General features: G+C 37.5%; 3 protein-coding genes across 8 annotated transcripts in view; all 3 read left to right on the top strand.

The window, feature by feature from the left end:
* LOC127429880 (rho guanine nucleotide exchange factor TIAM1-like) overlaps positions 1-3,657 on the top strand; it is a 102,460-nt gene extending 98,803 nt beyond the window's left edge. For all 6 annotated transcript variants that reach the window (XM_051679207.1, XM_051679201.1, XM_051679202.1 and 3 more), the window contains 2 exons: positions 136-308; positions 1,906-3,657. In XM_051679207.1, coding sequence (XP_051535167.1) covers positions 136-308; positions 1,906-2,462 — 730 coding nt within the window. In that variant the 3' untranslated portion in view covers positions 2,463-3,657. The remainder of the gene's footprint in view (positions 1-135; positions 309-1,905) is intronic.
* A 6,631-nt stretch (positions 3,658-10,288) lies between these two features.
* LOC127429906 (claudin-8-like) lies at positions 10,289-11,923 on the top strand. Its single transcript, XM_051679263.1, has one exon. It carries the CDS (start codon positions 10,364-10,366, stop codon positions 11,246-11,248), a length of 885 nt encoding a protein of 294 aa, XP_051535223.1. The 5' UTR covers positions 10,289-10,363; the 3' UTR covers positions 11,249-11,923.
* A 2,531-nt stretch (positions 11,924-14,454) lies between these two features.
* LOC127429907 (claudin-8-like) lies at positions 14,455-17,589 on the top strand. Its single transcript, XM_051679264.1, has one exon. It carries the CDS (start codon positions 14,551-14,553, stop codon positions 15,364-15,366), a length of 816 nt encoding a protein of 271 aa, XP_051535224.1. The 5' UTR covers positions 14,455-14,550; the 3' UTR covers positions 15,367-17,589.
* Positions 17,590-20,701: the final 3,112 nt, after the last annotated feature.

Here is a 20,701-nt window from a genome sequence, read left to right as displayed (position 1 = left end):
CTGATCTATTTGAATGTAAATATTTGAATGAATTGTTATCTTTAACATATTTTAGATTAATATGGATAATAAACTGAAATCATTGTGCAACACGATGGTAATTGAATGCCCTGTTTGCTTGATTTGCATCTTCAGTTCTCCAGACAGTAAGAAAGACTTCATAAAGATGGTTCATTCCATACTGCGGGATAAACAGCGTCGTCAGCTCTTGAAGACGGAGAGTCTTCCACTCAGTCAACAGTATGTTCCCTTCGGAGGGAAACGCCTGTGTGCTCTTAAAGGAGCACGACCAGCCATGAACAGAGCAGGTACACACACACACAGCCAATCAACATAAAGAATTAAAGAGGCTGATACAGTGTATTAATATAGTGGGGACAGACAAATAGACAGACAGACAGATAGATAGATAGACAGACAGACAGACGGGTGGATGGATGGACGGACGGACGGACGGATGGACAGACAGAGGATAGATGGATGGATGGTCTGTCTGTCTGTCTGTCTATCTATCTATCTATCTCTGTCTGTCTGTCCGTCCATCCATCCATCCACTTGTCTATCTGTCTATTTGTCTATCTACCTACTTGTCTGTCTGTCTGTCTATCTATCTACCTGTCTGTCTGTCCATCTGTCTGTCTATCTATCTATCTCTGTCTGTCCGTTCATCCATCCATCCACTTGTCTATCTGTCTATTTGTCTATCTACCTGTCTGTCTGTCTGTCTGTCTGTCTGTCTGTCTATCTCTGTCTGTCTATCCATCCATCCACTTGTCTGTCTATTTGTCTATCTACCTGTCTGTCTGTCTGTCTGTCTATCTATCTATCTCTGTCCATCCATCCACTTGTCTGTCTGTCTATTTGTCTATCTACCTACTTGTCTGTCTATCTGTCTGTCTTATCTATCTATCTATCTGTCTGTCTATCTCTGTCTGTTCATCCATCCATCCAATTGTCTGTCTGTCTATTTGTCTATCTATCTATCTATCCATCTATCTATCTGTCTGTCTGTCTGTCTGTCTGTCTATCTACCTGTCTGTCTGTCTGTCTGTCTATCTACCTGTCTGTCTGTCTGTCTATCTACCTATCTATCTGTCTGTCTGTCTATCTATCTCTGTCTGTCCTTCCATCCATCCACTTGTCTGTCTGTCTATTTGTCTATCTACCTACTCGTCTGTCTATCTGTCTATCTATCTATCTACCTGTCTGTCTATCTACCTGTCTGTCTGTCTGTCCTTCCATCCATCCACTTGTCTGTCTGTCTATTTGTCTATCTACCTACTCGTCTGTCTATCTGTCTATCTATCTATCTATATGTCTGTCTGTCTGTCTGTCTGTCTGTCTATCTACCTGTCTGTCTGTCTGTCCTTCCATCCATCCACTTGTCTGTCTGTCTATTTGTCTATCTACCTACTCGTCTGTCTATCTGTCTATCTATCTATCTATCTATATGTCTGTCTGTCTGTCTGTCTGTCTGCCTATCTATGTCTGTCCTTCCATCCATCCACTTGTCTGTCTATTTGTCTATCTACCTACTCGTCTGTCTATCTACCTGTCTGTCTGTCTGTCTGTCTGTCTATCTATCTCTAATTTATATTTGGATGGATGGATGGATGGATGGATGGAAGTTAGATATGGCAGATGGATGGACAGACAGACGGATAGATGAATGGGGTTCAGCAGACAAAACTTTTAGTAACCCCTGTATTAAATGATGAATAACCAGATGTTTTTCCAATGTAATTTAAACATTTAAAACATATGGTATTTTTTTTTTTTTTTTTTTTTTTTTTTTTTTAAAAGAAAACCACTGGTGACTTACGTCTGCAGAATTTAGAGAGATGCTTGTGCCTTGTGATAGTTGTTATGATGGTGTATGAACTCACGTTTGTTAAAATTTTTCAGTTTCTGCGCCAACTCGCACTCTAGGCCGGAGGAAACTGGTTCGAAACCGCTTCACCATCGACACAGACATCGTTTTCGACACTGAGCCCGACAGCGACTCGCCAGACTCCCAGCATTCTGAGCAACAGGGCGTACCTCTGGCAGGTGACACCGACCGCTGGGTGGAGGAGCAGTTCGATCTTCAACGTTACGAAGAGCAGGAACACGACGTGAAAGAAAGTGACATTCTGAGCGACGACGACGACTTCTGTCAGTCCGCTCTCAGCCCGTCCACTGAACCGGACATGGAGGGACCGCTCTCCACTCTCTCTCTGGAAGGGGACACGGCTGAGGAAGAGGAGAAGGATGAAGAGGAACAGAGAGCAGAATTTGAACAGAACAAAAAGGACTTCAAGGAAAACAAATCCCAGCATGCTGTCAAGTTGTCGCATGTAGGCAAGCAGTGTGCCATGTCCGAAGCCAGTGTGGATGAGCAGGCGGTACCTGATGATGTCATCTGGGTGCGACGGGACGACAGCCGCACAGAGAACGAGACACAGGAAGAACACGAGAGCTGAAATGCATCAGGAGACAGACATAAACAGTCAAAACCAGTGCTGGACTATAGACACTAGAAATGCATGACAACAGTTTCTCCGCGCTACTATTCCGAATGTTAAACATTCTTTTTGAAATAGCTGTAAGATATCACGCTTTTCCACCGTAGACACGTAAACACATTAGATGAGCTCTACATGTGCGCTGTGGCCAATCAGAAACCTGGAAAACGTGATGGTACAATCAATAGATTTAATCAATGTTTAGTATTGCACATTTAACCGTTGGCAGCTTCATGCGTTTGGCCACCATCACCTGCCAAAACTTTAACGTTTCTCTGTTTTTATTGTTTAGTTCTTGCATATTACGTCCTAAAGCTGTTTGTTTACTTAGTAAGTTGTAGTAACTGGCTGTCATTAATTTATTATATCCTTCAGATGTAAGAAAAACAACAGCCTGATGAAATATATCACGGTTTAATTTGTTGAACTTTGTCACATACTGTATTTGTACAGAGAAGCTGTAAACACTGTTTTTTGGTTGTATAAATTTGCATTTCTTTTTGAATGATCTGAGACAGATTTGAAATGTTTTGTACACACTGAGCAGTATTCTGACCTGAAATATAGACTGTGTGTAAATTAAATATTCGTATTACATTGGACGTTGGTTTAGTCTACATCTCAGGTCAGAGTAATGCCGAACGTTGTAAAACAGAATTTGTTAGACTTTTTTTATTCTTCATTTTTTACAGCTCATTCTAGGTCACTATGTCCTGTTTTACTTGAATTTTGTTGAAAAATGCAATATGATTTTTAGCTAATGGACTGTTCTGTTGTTATTTCTTTTATAAGGTTTGTTGTGATTCAGCCCTGCTTTATAACTGCATTGATTACACATTTTCTGCCTTTAAAACCCATGTTTTGACATTCACACTTACGATTCTTTATAAAAGACGATCCAAGCCTTTACACAGACCAAATCTGAACAGTATAATCTATTTTATTTCCATTTTTATGACAAGTGTTTATTTTCATGTTTTAAAAATCCATATGTGCTGAAAGCAATCAAGAGAAGCCACTGGAAAAAATATTTTAGATGATATTAAATAAAAAATAAAAAAAATGTTCCCTTTGAGTTATAGAGACTGTATTTTTATTTTGTAAATAGAGTTTGTGGATTGATATTATATCAAATAAATTTGTTTCGTACATATCCAAAGACGATTTCCTGTGATTCGTGGAGCAAGTGAGAAAATACCCAAAGAAACATTTGTTTTTGGCCTGCGTGTGTGATCTTGCACACTTGTATAAATGTCAGTCATGATGGAATTTGAGTTTGGCTGCATCTCTTGGCATTAATGAAAGATGTGTGCCCCAGAAGCCCTTCGGGCAGCATGTTAAAGAGGAAACACTGGAGTTATGAGTGAAGTATAAGACAAGTGAAGCAGTAAATCTCTCATTGCTCAGATGTGAGCTGTTAGCTGCTATGAAACAGTTCCTCTCCTCAGAGTGACATCATTAAACCACACAAGTCAAGAGTGACAGAAGACAATAGAGTATATCTATCAATTATGTCATACAAGCTAAAATTACAATACTATCATACTTTTGTAATAGTTGTTGGGTAACCAACTGAGCACAATAAAACCACACTGGCATATATTAAGTCAAGGGTCAACTACAGTAGATAATTACATTTTTAACCAAAAGGTTGAAGGTTGTGCTCTGTGTTTCTGCTTCTTGTGGTTTCATGAATTGTTTTGCTGCTTGAATTGCCAAAAAGCCATTAATATATTTACGGATCGATGTAAAATGAATCCATGGCCCTCATGTAGAAGTTATGCAGATCATGTTGCTCTGAAAGCAATGTGCTCTACGCAGTTTGCTGTTATGTGCTGTGCTCAGCAATGGCCTACACGCTTCAGATGTCAGAGGAGGTACTGGATGAACTGGACCTTAAGAAATACAACACAACATTTGATGGTAGAATGAGGCTGTCACCGGCTTTGATGAACTGCAGAAAACACACACTAATTACACAAGTTGGTGACAGAAATCGTATTACCCCAAACCCTAAACCTAACCATGTCTTTAATAATAAAATAACTGATGTGTCAACATGATCACATTGGAAGACGGCATGTTGTTTCTGAGAGTTCTGGTACCCTAAGATCGGCCACATTACGACTCACCGACAAGTGCCATCTTCTATCAGACATTTTTGCATTGGCTCCAGTGCATTTACTGTCCCCTGTGTTGCGACTGGAAGTGCATTGCGTCAGCAGTGAGGGAGACCTGGGTTTCAAACCCGCATTGAAACCATAAAGTAATTGTTTTCGCATTGTCGAGCCTTATTCTGAGGGAGCATTATTCTCTCGAACATTACATTTTGACTCCACTGACGGTTAGGTTTAGGTTTGGGGTGTGGGTTGAGGGGTACAGTTTATAAACTAAGCATTCCTCTTCACTGTTTTACAGCATGTACAGCTGAAAACAAGGAAAACAAAGAAAAATGAACTCTCATAGTTTTTATTTAATATTGACAAACCTGGTAAGAAAATTATGGAGCCCCTTGTAGAACAAGAGTTTATTTTCTGCAATAACTTTGGATTCTCTCACAAAAATTTTTTGCTTTCCCTTTTGAAAATTAAAAATGGTTTTACTATGGCAACCATAGCTGAACCATGATATTCATGGTAAAACCATAGTAATATTACAGGAAAACAAAACTATGGTGATAAAAATCATAATCATTCTTCCAAAATAAATAAATAAATAAATACATGGTTGGTTTTACTATAATAACACCATGGTGAATTTGTGATATATGAATACTTTTACTTTAGTAAAATCATAGTTAATTTTCATAAGGTCTTTTAAAAAACATAATTGTTCCACAAATTAACCATGGCATTATTGTTTTTTATTGTTATTGCTATGCTTTTACTCTAAAGATCATATGGTAAAATATGGTTAAACCATGGTAAATTTTGTGGTTTCTATGATTTTACTACAAATACAATAGTTGAACTATGGTTACTCTAGTAAAATTATTTTGTTTTGCGAGGAAACCCAAAATAATTGCAAGAGAACGTAAAACATTACAAAGAAATGTACTGAAAGACTGAAATGCTGTTAATGATCTGTTGACTACCACAGTTTCATACATGAAACTAAAGCCTTCTCTGTTGCTCTGGATAAGAGTATCTGCTAATTGCATTCAGTGTAAATACTGTGCAGGTCATTAAATAAGAAAGGTTTAATAATGTGTTTGTGTTGTGGGCTTGTTACAGGTAATCTCAACTTCACTGTTGATATCTTACTTTTAGGCTATGTGGCTGTATGTTCACAGATGAAGGTTGTGTTGCTCTGGCTTCAGCTCTGAGATCAAACCCTTCACACCTGAAAGAACTCAGTCTGAGCTACAATTACCCAGGAGATTCATGAGTGAAGCTGCTCTCTGCTGGACTGGAGGATCCAAACTGCAAACTGGAGATACCCAGGTATAGGGTTGAAATTAAAAGATTGGAGAAAATGATATATGGTGTATATATATATATATATATATATATATATATATATATATATATATATATATATATATATATTTTAATCAACATCAAGATTATAGGTTAGAATACTGTATATTTAAAATGCTGTGAGTGGTTTTCTTCATGTATAAACACCTCTTTTTTCCTTCTCTAGTTAATTTGAAATGGTCATGTAGAGAAACAAATAATTTTTTAATGTATGAATTTTAATGTAGTCTCTTAATTAAACCTTAAGTGCATACTGCTGGTCATTAGTGACCTGGGTCCTCATTTTACCCCTCTACCTCATCCATGCACCTCTTTAGTATTCCTCAACTGTTCTCTTATGAATAGTATAACAATAAAGTGCCAAAATAAAAACAACAACAATCTGATTGCTTAGAGTGTATAGAGTCATTAGATATGTCACAGTGTAATAATATACTGTATATTTGTGCTTCCATAAATACTATTTTTATGGTTATTTCTTTTTTGTACAAGTTTACTATCATAGCGTGAAAGAAATTAATCCTGTTCTATCACTTGTAGCATCATCTCTTCGATATATGAAAAATAAAACATCAAAATATAACACAATATATTCTATTATTTTCCAGTTTTCTTGCAAACGCTTTAAACTTTTACACTATTTGGCCATTTTCTATATCCATTTGTAATAGATATACCTGCCAGGTTACAATGTAATGTTTGGCGAAACACTAAGCATTTAAGGGTTAATATGAGGTCATACAAATGTCATGCATAATAATTGCATAATAATGAGCAAAGTGCTGTTTAAAAGTGTTTTAGATTAAGTAAAACAGGTCACACTGCAGGACATGTCCTTCACATGTATAAATAATTTTTACCAGTAAAGGTGCACTCACTAACTGTTTGTTTGTCATCTTGGACTTACAGTGACATCTAGTGGTGTGGATGCAGCATCATTCAAAATCAATATTTTTCAGTTACAGACGCCATTGTAGAAATTCACTTTTCAGAGTCAACCATGATTAATTTAATCCAAGAGTGAAAGTGTCCAATAACAAGATGGTTACTGAGATTAAGTGAGTAGTATTCAGCTGGTCATGTGATTCTAAAATGGCAGCCCCCATGAGGGTGCCCCTGCCCCTTGTAGAATAAAACAGCTTTTATAAGGTTACCGATATAACTAGAGTATTCTTCTCATGTGAGCAGCCATGATTTTATACATATGTTTCAAAATTACAATTAATTTCTTGTATTGTATGTACTTATTGTATTACAATAAGTGCAGCTTTAACTATTTTATTTGTTGTTCTTTGTGTGTATGTTTGTGTATCTTTTGTAGTGTGGAACATGGAGCCCTTTAGGATCACTAAGACACTATGAAAATGTAGGTTCTCTCTCTGACATGCACATTTCATTTTAACCAATGAGATTAATGCAAGAATAAATGTCTCTACTCTTATCTGTAGATGCCTGTGATGTCACACTGGACCCAAACAGCACACACTCATCTCATTCCATCTGACGGGAACACATGGGTGGCATATGTGGAAGAGAAGCAGTTGTATCCTGATCATCCGGAGAGATTTGAGACCTGTGAACAGGTTCTATCCTAAGAGAGTTTATCAGGACACTGTTATTGGGAGGCTGAGTGGAATGGGTGGAGTCATGTAGCAGTGGCGTATAAAGACATAAGCAGGAAAGAAGGGACTAACTCATAGTTTGGTTACAATGAAAGGTCCTGGAGTCTTTTTTGCAGTCCCGATGGGTTAAATGCCTGGCACAGTAATTGTAACTTTCATCTGCTTTTGGGGTGTATCTGGACAAGTCGGCTGGCACTCTGTCCTTCTACAGTGTCCATGATGAACACAAACTCACACGCATACATTCAGTTCATTCCAAATTTGCTAAACCCCTCTCCAGAGGATTTAGCGTGTGTAAATCATCATTGTATCTGTAACAGATCAAACAACCTTCTGTGAGGAACACCAGTGATGTCACACACAGAACTCAATAGGAAGTAGGGCTGCCGATTTAACATGTTACTTCAGTGTGATTAGTTATATTAAAAATAACACGTTAAAAAAATGAACCCAATGAATCATATCCTGGACAATAATAAGGAATCTTCTACTGATGTATATGCCTGCCACAGCACTGAATGATTAACATTTTCATACACAATAGTATTTACAGTAGTACATGGTGCTCCGAGGTTCTTCATAGAATGCCAAGGTTTTACCACGGTATATGCATATCCAAATGATCATGATATCATTGTTGTTGTTTTGTTTTTTTTAAAGAAAAATATATTTACTTTTCTCTGGATTTTGAAATTGCATGGCTGCAATGTGCAGTTGCACCTAGATGCACAAGATGGTGCTAATCACAAACATTTTATGTAAACAAGCAAAAGTGAAGAGCAGCTTTAAGTGTGGAAAAAAAATAAAAAAAATACCTTTCTACAAAAATGTAATGTAGTTAAACGTTCCAGTTAAACGTGTTTTTGATTCTGTGCATGTCTAATCTCTATAAAGTGGTACTGAAACATTGCCATTCTTTTTGTCAAGCAAAATTAAAGCTAATATATATATATATATATATATATATATATATATATATATATATATATATATATATATATATATATATACATACAAACACACACACACACATGCACCAAGGACATGTATGTGTGTGGGGATCAGGTTTTGCAGTCATTTAGTCTCCACAAGCCAGGATCAGGAAGAAAATGTCTTAAGAATCATGCAAAATAATCTTAATGAATATGTTAAAATGCAGAAAGGTTTGTGTAAGGTTTAAAATTAGGTGTAGGTTTAGGGGATAGAAAATATAACTAGCTTAGTATAAAACAATAGAAGTCAATGGCAACATTGTGTGTGTGTGTGTGTGTGTGTGTGTTTACATATGAAACTAAGCCACAGATGATGTCACAGCAGCTCAACTCGTCAGACAGGTCTGAAAGTTTTTGTTGACTCTACAAAAAACTCAACAAGGTTCTGTTCTCTGTGAAGTCTTAAAATCATATGTCTCAATTTAAACAATTTCATTTAAATATATGGGGTCAAAATTATTTATTTATTGAAAAATAGAAAGTGAAATACATTTAAATGCATTTAAATTGAAACTAAAGCTTCAAAAATGCTTCTTAAATAGTTTTAATTTGCTGTGTGGTGTTGTTTTCCAGGATCCATGCAGGTCTCACTCTCCTTCATCTTCCCTCTCTCTTAAACACACATACTGACATTATTGTCCTGCAAATGCCCTTAAGCTGTTTCAACACATCAGATTCCCAAACACACTTTATGGTGAGCTCCTTTCTTACAAAGTGCATCTGTTGGCATTACTGTACCAATAATTGTTTAGGAAATAATAATGACTCACTATTAGAATATCTGACAGCTGGGAGAAGTCTGTTTCAGCATCGATTAACTGATTACATACGGGTTTTTTTTCTTTTTTTTCTAATAAATATAATCTTTTATTTGCCGTAAAATAATTGCTACACCATATTATGAAATACTGACCAAATTTTATTTATTATTATATATTTTTTGATTCAGCTGATTGTTTTCCAATTGAATCACTGTTGAGCATTCACACATATCAAATTTTTCAGAGTTGTTGGTAAGGGACAGGGGCAGACCAAAATTTGCGATCAAAAGTCATCCTGTTCAGAAATTAAGAGGAGCTCGGGTCAAAAATGCCACTGAAAGTGACTAAAATGCCACCATAATTTAAACTGTAAAAAAAAAAAAAAAAAAAAAAAAAAAAAAAGCTCTTGTAATGAATTCCCATGTTTTTTATTCGTAACATCTGATGTAGTTCTTCATTTTCTATTCTAGGCCTAGTTAGGCATTTTAACTCTTGTTGTTAAACTATGCACTCCACATTAATTTTTATAGCTCTATACTCTTACTTTGTCAACAATTGTCTCATTTGTATCTATTTTGTTATTGATTTCTCCTAGGATTTTAAGAAAAACATCTCTTAAAAAACCTAGTTGATACATAAATGAAACATGAAAATTCTAAAAATTACCCCTTTTAATCTATTCAATTAAATCTTAACCACACTCCAACAACCTATTTTGAGTTCTTTTTGAGAGAAAATTTTCACATTTAGAAGCCACCTTACAGCTGTGAGACACTGTCACGATTGTTTGAACAAGTTTCCTTCGAGGTGTTTAACAGAAGCTCTGAGAGCTGGTGAACCAGTCTGTTCACATAACATCATTAACATTTTTCCTTGGGTGTAAATACTTTTCATCTGGATGTTCCGATCTTATTTCAGAAACACCATCCGTGAAGGATACATTGACAGAGAGAGAGAGAGAGAGCTGTCTGATTCATTTTCAATTCGTCCTGGCATTGCAAGATAATGTCTTACACAGCAGGGTCTTATGTGGACAAGTCCTACATGGGCAAACCCTATGGTGGCAGTGCCTACACCGGCTACACGGATAAGAAGTCGGCAAAGGAGGCGTATGACGAACAACTCAAGATTGAGAAGAGAAAACGACGGGAATCTATGTACTGTGAGGTCTTGGCGCTGGTCATCGGATTCATCGGACTGATCGGTGTCGCTGCCGTCACAGGCCTCCCAATGTGGAAGGTGACGGCCTTCATTCAGGAGAACATCATTGTCATGGAGACTCGTTGGGAGGGCTTGTGGATGAACTGTTACCGGCAAGCCAATATCCGTATGCAGTGTAAAGTGTATGATTCTTTGCTATTTCTTCCGGCCGACCTCCAGGCCGCCAGGGGCCTGATGTGTGCCTCAGTGGCGCTGACCACCTTTGCCTGCATCGTGTCAGCCGTAGGAATGCGCTGCACGCGACTCGTAGACTCCCGGCCCAGGACCAAACACATCGTTTTGGTCAGCGGAGGCTGTTTGTACCTGGCCGGCTGCGTAACCACTCTCATTCCCGTCTCTTGGACAGGTCACGTGATCATTCAGGACTTCTACAATCCGTTGTTGATTGATGCCCAGCGCAGGGAGCTCGGAGAGGCGCTCTACATTGGATGGGTCACTTCGGCAGTTCTCTTCAGTGCCGGAGTTATTCTGCTTTGTCGACACGCTCCACGGACCCAGGACAAAGAGAACATGGCGTCAGTGCTGTATCGGGCTGGATCAGCCCCGTATAACTACTCATACAGACCCGGATACGGATACCAGCCCGCTTACACTTACCAGCCCGCATACAGCTATCAGCCAGCGTATTCTCCAGCGCCACCTGCGGTCTATAATCCACCACGATACTGAGACACACAGTGAGCGAGTGCTGTGTTTTATCAATAAAAATCTCCTAAAGAGACTCCTAAAAGAGACTAAAATGGATTATACACTCCAGAGGATTATTTGATGTCATAAATTAGAAGGAAGATGGCCAAATGGATCTTGTTAGTAGGGGGAAGTTCACGCAAAAATGTAAATTCTGTGATTTATTCATCCGCATGTTGTTACAAAAGGAACACAAAAGGATGTCTCAGTCACCATTCACTGTCATTGCACAGTGTAAGTGAATGGTGACTGAGGCTAACATTCTGCCAGATTTTTTTTTTTTTGGTGTAATATTCATTCAGTACTGCTGATTATCTGTGTGACTGTGTATATATGTGAAGGCTAAATTTGATTTTCCTGATTATGAACACACTTCCCTGAGATTCAGTTTTGTCTTGTGTAAAAAACTGTTCATAACTTATATTTTGCACAAAAATAAGGGGTATTATCTGCTAAAGTGTTTTAAGGATACAGCAACATAAAAAAGTGGAATATTTCCACATAGCATTTAACTAAGAACACTGTTGGATATGTGACGTAATTGTGTATGTTTTCTTGTGTTTTTTTAATTTTTTTATATTTGTCAATTTGTAAGCACTGGTCTAACCATAAACATGTGAAAAAAGATAAAATAAACATGTGTTAATGTAAGAATGGATACACCAGTTCCTGGTCTAAACCCATATTTGAACACTGACTCGCAATGTCTTTAAATATTCCCATCCTGGATCCAACTAAACAACATTTTGTTGATCTTCAGTCCAGCATTTGTGGCACTGGTAGAGCCAGTTGAGGTAGTTTGCTGTATAAGAGTTTACCGTGAATGTTTCTCTGCTGTCAGAGGAAATGTTCCAGAACTTAAAACTGTCACACCCCTAATGCAAATTTACAGCTGACATGAGAGACTGTGACAGAGAGAGAGAGAGAGAGACAAACACGCTAAAGAGAGTCATGATCTAAGATCAGTGCATCAAAATAACATCCAACTTTATCATCAGAACTCTCTTTTTTTTGTACTCTCCACCAGGCAAAAATCATCAATCCAATATCTCAGAAAAGTAAAGCACAGTTCACACCGCCAGCGACATTATCGCATGATGTCACTAGTCCTTGTATGTTATGTACACTAGTATGTTGCTAGTGGCCGTTCTTACTGCTGTCACTCAAACGTTATTGGTGGACTGCACAACTGGCCATAGCTTTTGAAATTCTGATCACAGATGAGATGTACTGCTTACAAAACTTAGATATCATTCTAATTTGACAAGAAATCAGTTCTTTTGCCTCTAAAAATTAACATTCTGCAGGGTGGAGTTTTTAAATATGACCTGTAGCAGTGCTCAATGCATCATATCATTAACAAGATTAACGATCTATCAATATATGAATCAAACTCACTCAGAATGGTGACAAGTTCAGACACGTCATTCTAATTTGACAAGGAATCAGTTTTTTTGCCACTAAAAATAAACATTCTGCAGGATAGAGTGTTTTTATTTAAACCACAGCAGTGCTCAATGCACCATATCATTAACAGATCTGTCTATGCATGACTCAAAACTCAATGCAAGAATGCAAACATTTTCTTACTCGCTTTCTATTTCTTTTTAATTATTAGAAACATGTATGTGGTTACAAAGAAACATCCCTAAACCTATGTACAGTGTATATAATTGTAGTAGCCAAACATCTCTAAAAACCAATGTGGTTTCATAGAATCACGTTACTATACCTACATTTACAAGCTTGTTCGAGTGTGAACAAATTGTGCAGTAACAACTAATAGAGCGTTGCACTTAAGATTTAAAGTACCGGGGTACAAGCCCTGAACAACTTGCAAGTCAACATGTGAGCCAGAAGTGTCACAGAAGCACCATAAAATGATGTGATTGCTTCAGCAATTGCATTTTTCATCTCACATTTGCTTTATGTGACAACATCGGTTGGGTTTAGGTTTAAGGTTAAGGGTAGGGAGGACGGTTTTGTTGATTTAAAACTTGCTAGTGCTTTAACATTAAAGGTGCACTCAGTAATGTTTTTGCCATTAAAAAAAGTTTTACTCCTAAAGAAATAAATTGTAATTTTGAAACATATGTATAAAATCATGAACATTCACATGAGATAAGGACTCTAGTATCAGTAACCTTACAAAAGCTGTTTTATTCTACATGGTCATGTTAGAATCACATGACCAGCTGAATACTACTTGCTTAATCTCCGTAACCGTCTTGTTATTGGACACTTTCACTCTTGGATTAAATTAATCATGGCTCATTGTGAATAGTGCATTTCTACAATGGCATCTGTAACTGAAAACTATTGATTTTGAATGATGCTGCATCCACACAACTAGGTGTCACTGTAAGTCCATGATGACACAAACAAAAAGTTACTAAGTGCACCTTTAAGCTCATCTGTTTAGGAGAACATTTATCTCACTTTTAGTGCCACACAGTGGACATTTCACCTCAGAACTGCTTCAATACGTGTAATAAGCCATGTAATGTCATTTTGAAAACAAATGTCGCCACAGTCACGTAATGTCCATGCTAATAACAGGCCTGTTAACAACAGAAATTCTCTATTAAAACAATTCAAACAATCCAAAGGTTACCCAAAGGTAGACCAACATTAAAGCATCAGCTGATTTCAAGAATGATTTTTGAACATTTTGTACAACAGTTTAATGAGGCACAACACCAACCATGTTAAACATTGACATCAGTTAAGAGTTGAGAGTCTGGCCATGCATTTGCATGTATCTGGATGATCAGTAACTGCTTCAGCTGTGCTTCCTGACTTAAAGGGATAGTTCACCTAAAAATTTAAATTCTGTCATGATTCTGTCATTCCAAACCTGTACGACTTACTTTCTTCCATGGAAACAAAAGGAGATGTTGGTTAGAATGTTAGCCTATATTAAGCTAAGAGTGTTAAGAAAGTCATATGGTGTTGGAACAACAGAATTTTAATTTTTGGCTGAACTATTCCTTTAGTTGAATCCCTGAAAAAAATTTAACCTTCTAAGCAAACAGCAACAAAGCCAAATGCTCCTCCTGCCAGAGCCACACAAAACCAGACTCAAACACTTGCATGGGGGATTCAATTTCATAGCAACCAGTCCCAGCGCTCCCTCCCTTCATTGAGTAGAGGGAGGAGGCTGGGAACAGGTGAAACACCTATCAGCTCCATTTCCAGAGGGATGCAAATCCGTCCAGGGCAACACTTGCACTCCAAACCTCTCTTCACATCTCTTGCTCGTAGACCTCTGGAGTTCAGCAATCATGGCCAATGGCGCCCTGGAGATCGTGGGAATGTGTGTGACCCTGATCGGGCTCATTGGGGCAGCAGCCAGCACTGGAATGCCAATGTGGCGGGTGACAGCTTTTATTGGCGAGAACATCATTGTGATGGAGACTCGATACGAGGGATTGTGGATGAACTGCTATCGGCAAGCGAATATTCGAATGCAGTGTAAAGTGTACGATTCTTTGCTAGCGCTTTCTCCTGATCTTCAGGCCGCTAGGGGACTCATGTGCTGCTCCGTGGCTTTGACCGGTCTGGGTTTACTGATCGCGATCGTAGGGATGAGATGCACGGCGTGCATCCAGGACAATGACCGAGCCAAGCGGATGATTCTAATCATATGCGGTTGCATGATTCTCATGGGTTGCCTCTGCTGCATCATTCCCGTCTCATGGACCGGTCATGCAATCATTCAAGATTTCTACAACCCGCTACTCATCGACGCCCAGCGTAGGGAACTAGGTGAAGCACTCTACATCGGTTGGGTGTCGTCTGCATTCCTGTTCGCCGGTGGGTGCATATTTATCTGCTGTAATGGCCCCCTAGACAAGGGCCCTGATCCAAACAGATACATGTACACAAGGAACGCCCCCTATGTGGCCTATCAGCCTCAACCTGTGGCCTATGTCCCCCAACCGCGGTCGGTTTACAGCCATCCATCTGGTCCGCCGTCATTCATTCAGCCATCTTACCAACCATCCAGACAGCAGTCGTTCATCCAGCCCTCAAGACAACAGTCCTTCATACAACAATCCAGACATCCGTCCGCCCATAGATCCGTCGCCTATCTCTGAAATACAGCAGGACATTTCAAAGGCATGTATTTTCATGTGTAATGTATGTGTATGTGTGCGTGCACGTTAGAGAGGAAGTGAAAAACTTAATGAACTTGTTGTAAACAAAGGATTTTATAAAGAAATTTGAATCTAGAATATTTTATATTTCAAAGGTAACAGCCTACATTTTCACACGTTTTTTTCCATTTCATGTTTGTTGGAAATATTGTTAGCAATTTCAGCTTTTTTAAAAAGATGTTAATATACGCACTCTGAGAACTGACTGATGAAAATGATGAAGAATTGTTTTAATGAAGTTTGTTGTTGTTGTTTTATATGATTCATTGTAAAGTACTGATCAAATACCTCATGTCATTGTTACTTGGGGTATTTTGCATTATTTGAAGCTGACTAAAATATAAACTAGACTAATAAAAGTGTTTAATACTTGACTATTATTTTTGGAAACATCAAAAGCCCAAAGTAGTGATATGAATCTGTAAATACTCTCAGGTTAAGATATTTAGCTTTGAAATGGTAGTTTGTACTAGTACATTTTTTAAATAAAATTGGAATGCATTAACAGTAAATCATGCATTATGAACTAACATTAAGAACGAGCATTTGTATTGTCATAAATTAATATTGACCAATAAATGCTTAAAAAATTGTTCATTGTTAATTCATGACACCTACTGTAATTCATTAACTAATGTTAACAAATAGAACCTTATTGTAAAGTGTTAACAAACAATTCAAATGCTTGGAGAATCAAATGGAAAATGAGTTTGAATTGTTTTGGTCTCTACTGTGTATTTGTTCAAGGAATAATTCTTAGATGAAATCTGTATGATTCATTGGAGGTTTTTCTCATTAAGTCACAGGGTTATAGGCAGGCGCTTGTGTGCTGAACTGCCAATCCTTTATTTGCTAAATTTGGTGGTTTAGTTCAGTTCAGTGCATTGGTGATCTCTGTGCCCTATGGCTTCAGATAAACAGAAAACTGCTGTGAAATGTAAAACAGCTATTGTCTTGAGTGTAGACACACCCAGAGACACACAAGAGCATGTTATGTTAGCAGTAGTGCTACGACAGAACAAGGAAACTGAACTGTAAACGGTGGAGAATCGGAAACGAAAATATACCACACACATACAAAACTGGACCAGCAGCTTTGTTAAAGCTGGAACTGCATCTTTTTTGACATTTTGAGATCTGTGTTACTGTGGACTTTGTTAAAAGCTATGGATATATTTCAACAGAATGGATATTTTTTCTGTATCAGACGAGCTACAATGCTATGAACATATAAAAAGATTAGTAAAAGAGCATTAATTGAAAATAAACATTTGCAATGAGCAGCAAGTGAACTCTGCTGTGAATTAATCCTGATATTATTTAGCAGAGATGGGCCACTTCTATTAAAATAAATGGGAGAAATCGGAATGCCCAACGGCAGCCAACGGTCAACGGATGTAGAAAAGGAGTCCTGCCTTAAAGGTAAAAGAGCCAATCACCTTTTAGATACAGACATCACCTGTCAATCAACTCAACAACCCAGGCTTGATGGAAATTTCAGTCTTTTCCCATTCAAGTAGATAGGAGCGTCACTGACATGACTGGAAATAGCCTTCCGAGAGCGTTCCAAAGATGGCCTGACTTGCTAGAAAGACTTTGATTAATCTATTGACAATCTACTGCAACATTTGATTTTTCCCCTTTTTCTCCCAATTTGGAATGCCCAATTCCCAATGCGCTCTAAGTCCTCGTCGTCGCATAATGATTCACCTCAGTCCAGGAGGCAGAGGACGAATCCCAGTTGCCTCCGTGTCTGAGACAGTCAACCCATACATCTTATCATGTGGCTTGTTGAGCGCATTGCCACGGAGACATAACGCGTGTGGAGGCTTCACCACACTCAATTCACCATGCACCCCACCGAGAACAAACCATTATAGTGACCATGAGGAGGTTACCCCATGTGACTCTACCCTCCCTAGCAACCGGGCCAATTTGGTTGCTTAGGAGACCTGGCTGGAGTCACTCAGCACGCCCTGGGATTCAAACTAGCAAACTAGCGAACTCCAGGGGTGGTAGCCAGTGTATTTTACCACTGAGCTACCCAGGCCCCACAACATTTGTTCATTAAACAAAACCGGCAAACATGACTGATGAAGGCCCTGCTAGAGGCTGAAATGTCATGTTTTTAATCCAATAAAGATAAGGATTTTTCAACATAGAGCAAGTGTTGCACCTCTCTTTTCGAAGTATGCTTTTAGAATTTTTGGTTGCACCTCCTCTTGAGTTTGAGCACCCCTCGTTTGCTATTTTATTTAAACACTTTTACCGACAGTGAGCACCCATCTTAAATTACTTCACTATAAATGGTTAAGTAGACAACACATTACCCCAGTCAAGTTACATTACTTCAACTCCAATATTCCTGATGTATGCTATAAATGTAAACAAGAGGAGGGAACATTATTTCATTGTATGTGGGAATGTACAAAGGTACGTTATTTTTGGGTGAAGATAGTGGATATTATAAAACGAATTATTGGAGATACCACTTGATCCCAAACTGCGCATTCTGCACATCTACTCTCAGGACTTTACAGTTGCCAAATGTGAAGGCTTTTTTTTAATTCTTTGTATGTTGGAGGCAAAACATATGTTCATGGAAAAAAGAAGAAAGTCCTAGTGTTTCTCAATGGTTGAATGGGATGACCTCGTGTCTAGCCTTAGAAAAGCTTACCTACTTCATAAAAAACAAACTTGACATGTTTTGGTCAACCTGGAAAGTTTTTTATGATTTCCTTGAAAACCTTGATAGTGAGTCTTTTATAGACTTAGTAGGTAATGAATGTTTATAGTTAATTTAAAAGGGAATGTTCTATTTGTCTATAGAGCTGTATGCATACATATTTATTTCTTTTTTCTTGTCTATTTATATTCATTTATCTGTAATTTATTTATTTATTGTTATTATTATAAATATTTTACTTTTTTGTTATGTGGCATTTAGGTAGCCTATCTCAACTTTATGTTCTCAATTCAATTCGATTTCAATATGATTTTATTCTATTCAAATTAATTTGGGTGTATTTTTCATTCATAATTTCCATTCTGCTTACATATGAAAGAAATTCTGTGTCCGCTAATGCTGTAAATTATCCAGTGAACCTTCTAACTAGATATTAATAAAACAAATTAACCACAGCGCCCAAACTATGCAGTTCAATTGCTATTCATTTAACGGATATAATAAACACAACCGAAATTGAATTAAACTTTAAAAGTACAATATATATATATATATATTTCTTGGGATTTAAAAAAATCGATATTAGGATTGTTCAAATGAAGGTTGCGGTTAATCAGAAAATCAATATTTCTACACAGCCCTAGTAGCATCACAAGTATCCTTTGTGGAGGAAGCAAGGCCAGAATGCATTGTGATGAGGTCCTTGATTACAGCTCATACAGTATTTCATTCAATATCAAAAGGTATCCATTCCGTTATGATGCTGCCTTAAAAGTTGGGTTGCCAACATTTCACCACACGAATATGGGACGTTTGAGCAAAATACAGGGACAGTTGGCAACCCAATAAGAGGAAGCTGCCCTAGTAATCAATAGGCATGCAGGACATGATGCTTGGTTTTGAAACAGAGCTGATATGTACTGTGTGGTGTGCAAAGGTGAACACATACCTTGGCTCCATTGGTCTAAAGACAAAAAAATCAAGTCAGGAATCTTGGTGTCATTTTGGAGTCAGACCTTAGTTTCAGTAGTCATATCAAAGCAATAACTAAATCAGCATACTATCATCTAAAAATGTAACGTTCATTCATTCATTCATTCATTCATCCAATTACATTTACAATTGATTTTCAGGTTCTATTACTCATTTATAAATCAGTCAATGGCCTAGGACCTAAACACATTGCAGATATGCTTGTTGAATATAAACCTAACAGACATCTCAGATCATTAGAATCAAGTCAGTTAGAAATACAGAGGGTTCAGTCAAAACAAGGTGAGACAGCGTTTTGCTATTATGCCACCCGTAGCTGGTACCAGCTTCCAGAAGAGGTCAGGGGTGCTCCAACAGAAGCCACATTCAAATCAAGACTGAAAACACATCTGTTCAGCTGTGCATTTCATCACGAAGCACTGTGCTGCACTCACTGATTACACTGCATAATTTTATTTCTGTATTCTTTTTCTGTTTTATTCATTTTTAATCATTTTCACTTTTTAAACTTTATTTTATTTCTTTTTATTCTTATTTCTTGTTCTTAACTGGTTATGTATTTTTTATATATCTTGCATTTTCTTTATCCTTTTTATGTAAAGCACTTTAAATTGTCATTGTGTATGAGATGTGCTATATAAATAAACTGTGACTTGTCTTGCCTTGTCTTGCCTTGCCTTGGTGACAATATATGGGCTGTTAATGCAAAAACATTGTGGATTGTCAGCAAGTGACCTAGTTTAGACAGTCACTGAAGTCATTGTGGCTAAGGTTTTCGGACATGCCCATATAACTCAACACAGTGGTGGTTTGTCAGACAAACTTAATGGCCTCAGGTGTAGTACTTTCAAATCTAAAATGATTTCAGTCTTTACAGTTGAGTTAGTAAACAGGACTGAGAAAAGGGTGACTAATCACTTTGTGTCCAAGTGTGTTACCTGTAAGTGACAAAGTGGCTCTCCCTTGTGTTGAAACGTATCGCAATTCTCACTTTGTTAAGGGTTCATTTGATGTCTGTAAGATAGATCTAGGCCTACTTGAGAAGCAGACAATATATCTTGAATTAAGCTGGCAAATCTTTCTTTTTCTTATTGTTTTAGGCTTTTTTAAAAAAAAATTTTTTTTAGGTTTATTCAAAAAAAAAAAAAAAAATAATAATACAAAAAACAGTTTGCCAATGGGGTAAAAAAATTTATAAAATAAAAATACAACTTAATTCCACACACACTGGCGGCCAAAAGTTTGGAATAATGTACAGATTTTGCTGTTTCGGAAGGAAATTGATACTTTAATTCACCAAAGTGGCATTCAACTGATCACAAAGTATAGTCAGGACATTACTGATGTAAAAAAACAGCACCATCACTATTTGAAAAAAGTCATATTTGATCAAATCTAGACAGACCCCATTTCCAGCAGCCATCACTCCAACACCTTATCCTTGAGTAATCATGCTAAATTGCTAATCTGGTTCTAGAAAATCACTTGCCATTATATCAAACACTGCTGAAAGCTATTTGATTCATTAAATGAAGCTTAACATTGTCTTTGTGTTTGTTTTTGAGTTGCCACAGTATGCAATAGACTGTCATGTCT

Source organism: Myxocyprinus asiaticus, chromosome 39 (genome assembly GCF_019703515.2).
Source record: "Myxocyprinus asiaticus isolate MX2 ecotype Aquarium Trade chromosome 39, UBuf_Myxa_2, whole genome shotgun sequence".
In the NCBI taxonomy this organism is placed as follows: domain Eukaryota; kingdom Metazoa; phylum Chordata; class Actinopteri; order Cypriniformes; family Catostomidae; genus Myxocyprinus; species Myxocyprinus asiaticus.
Note: the sequence above shows the minus strand (reverse complement) of the source record. Positions and strands in the feature narration are given on the sequence as shown.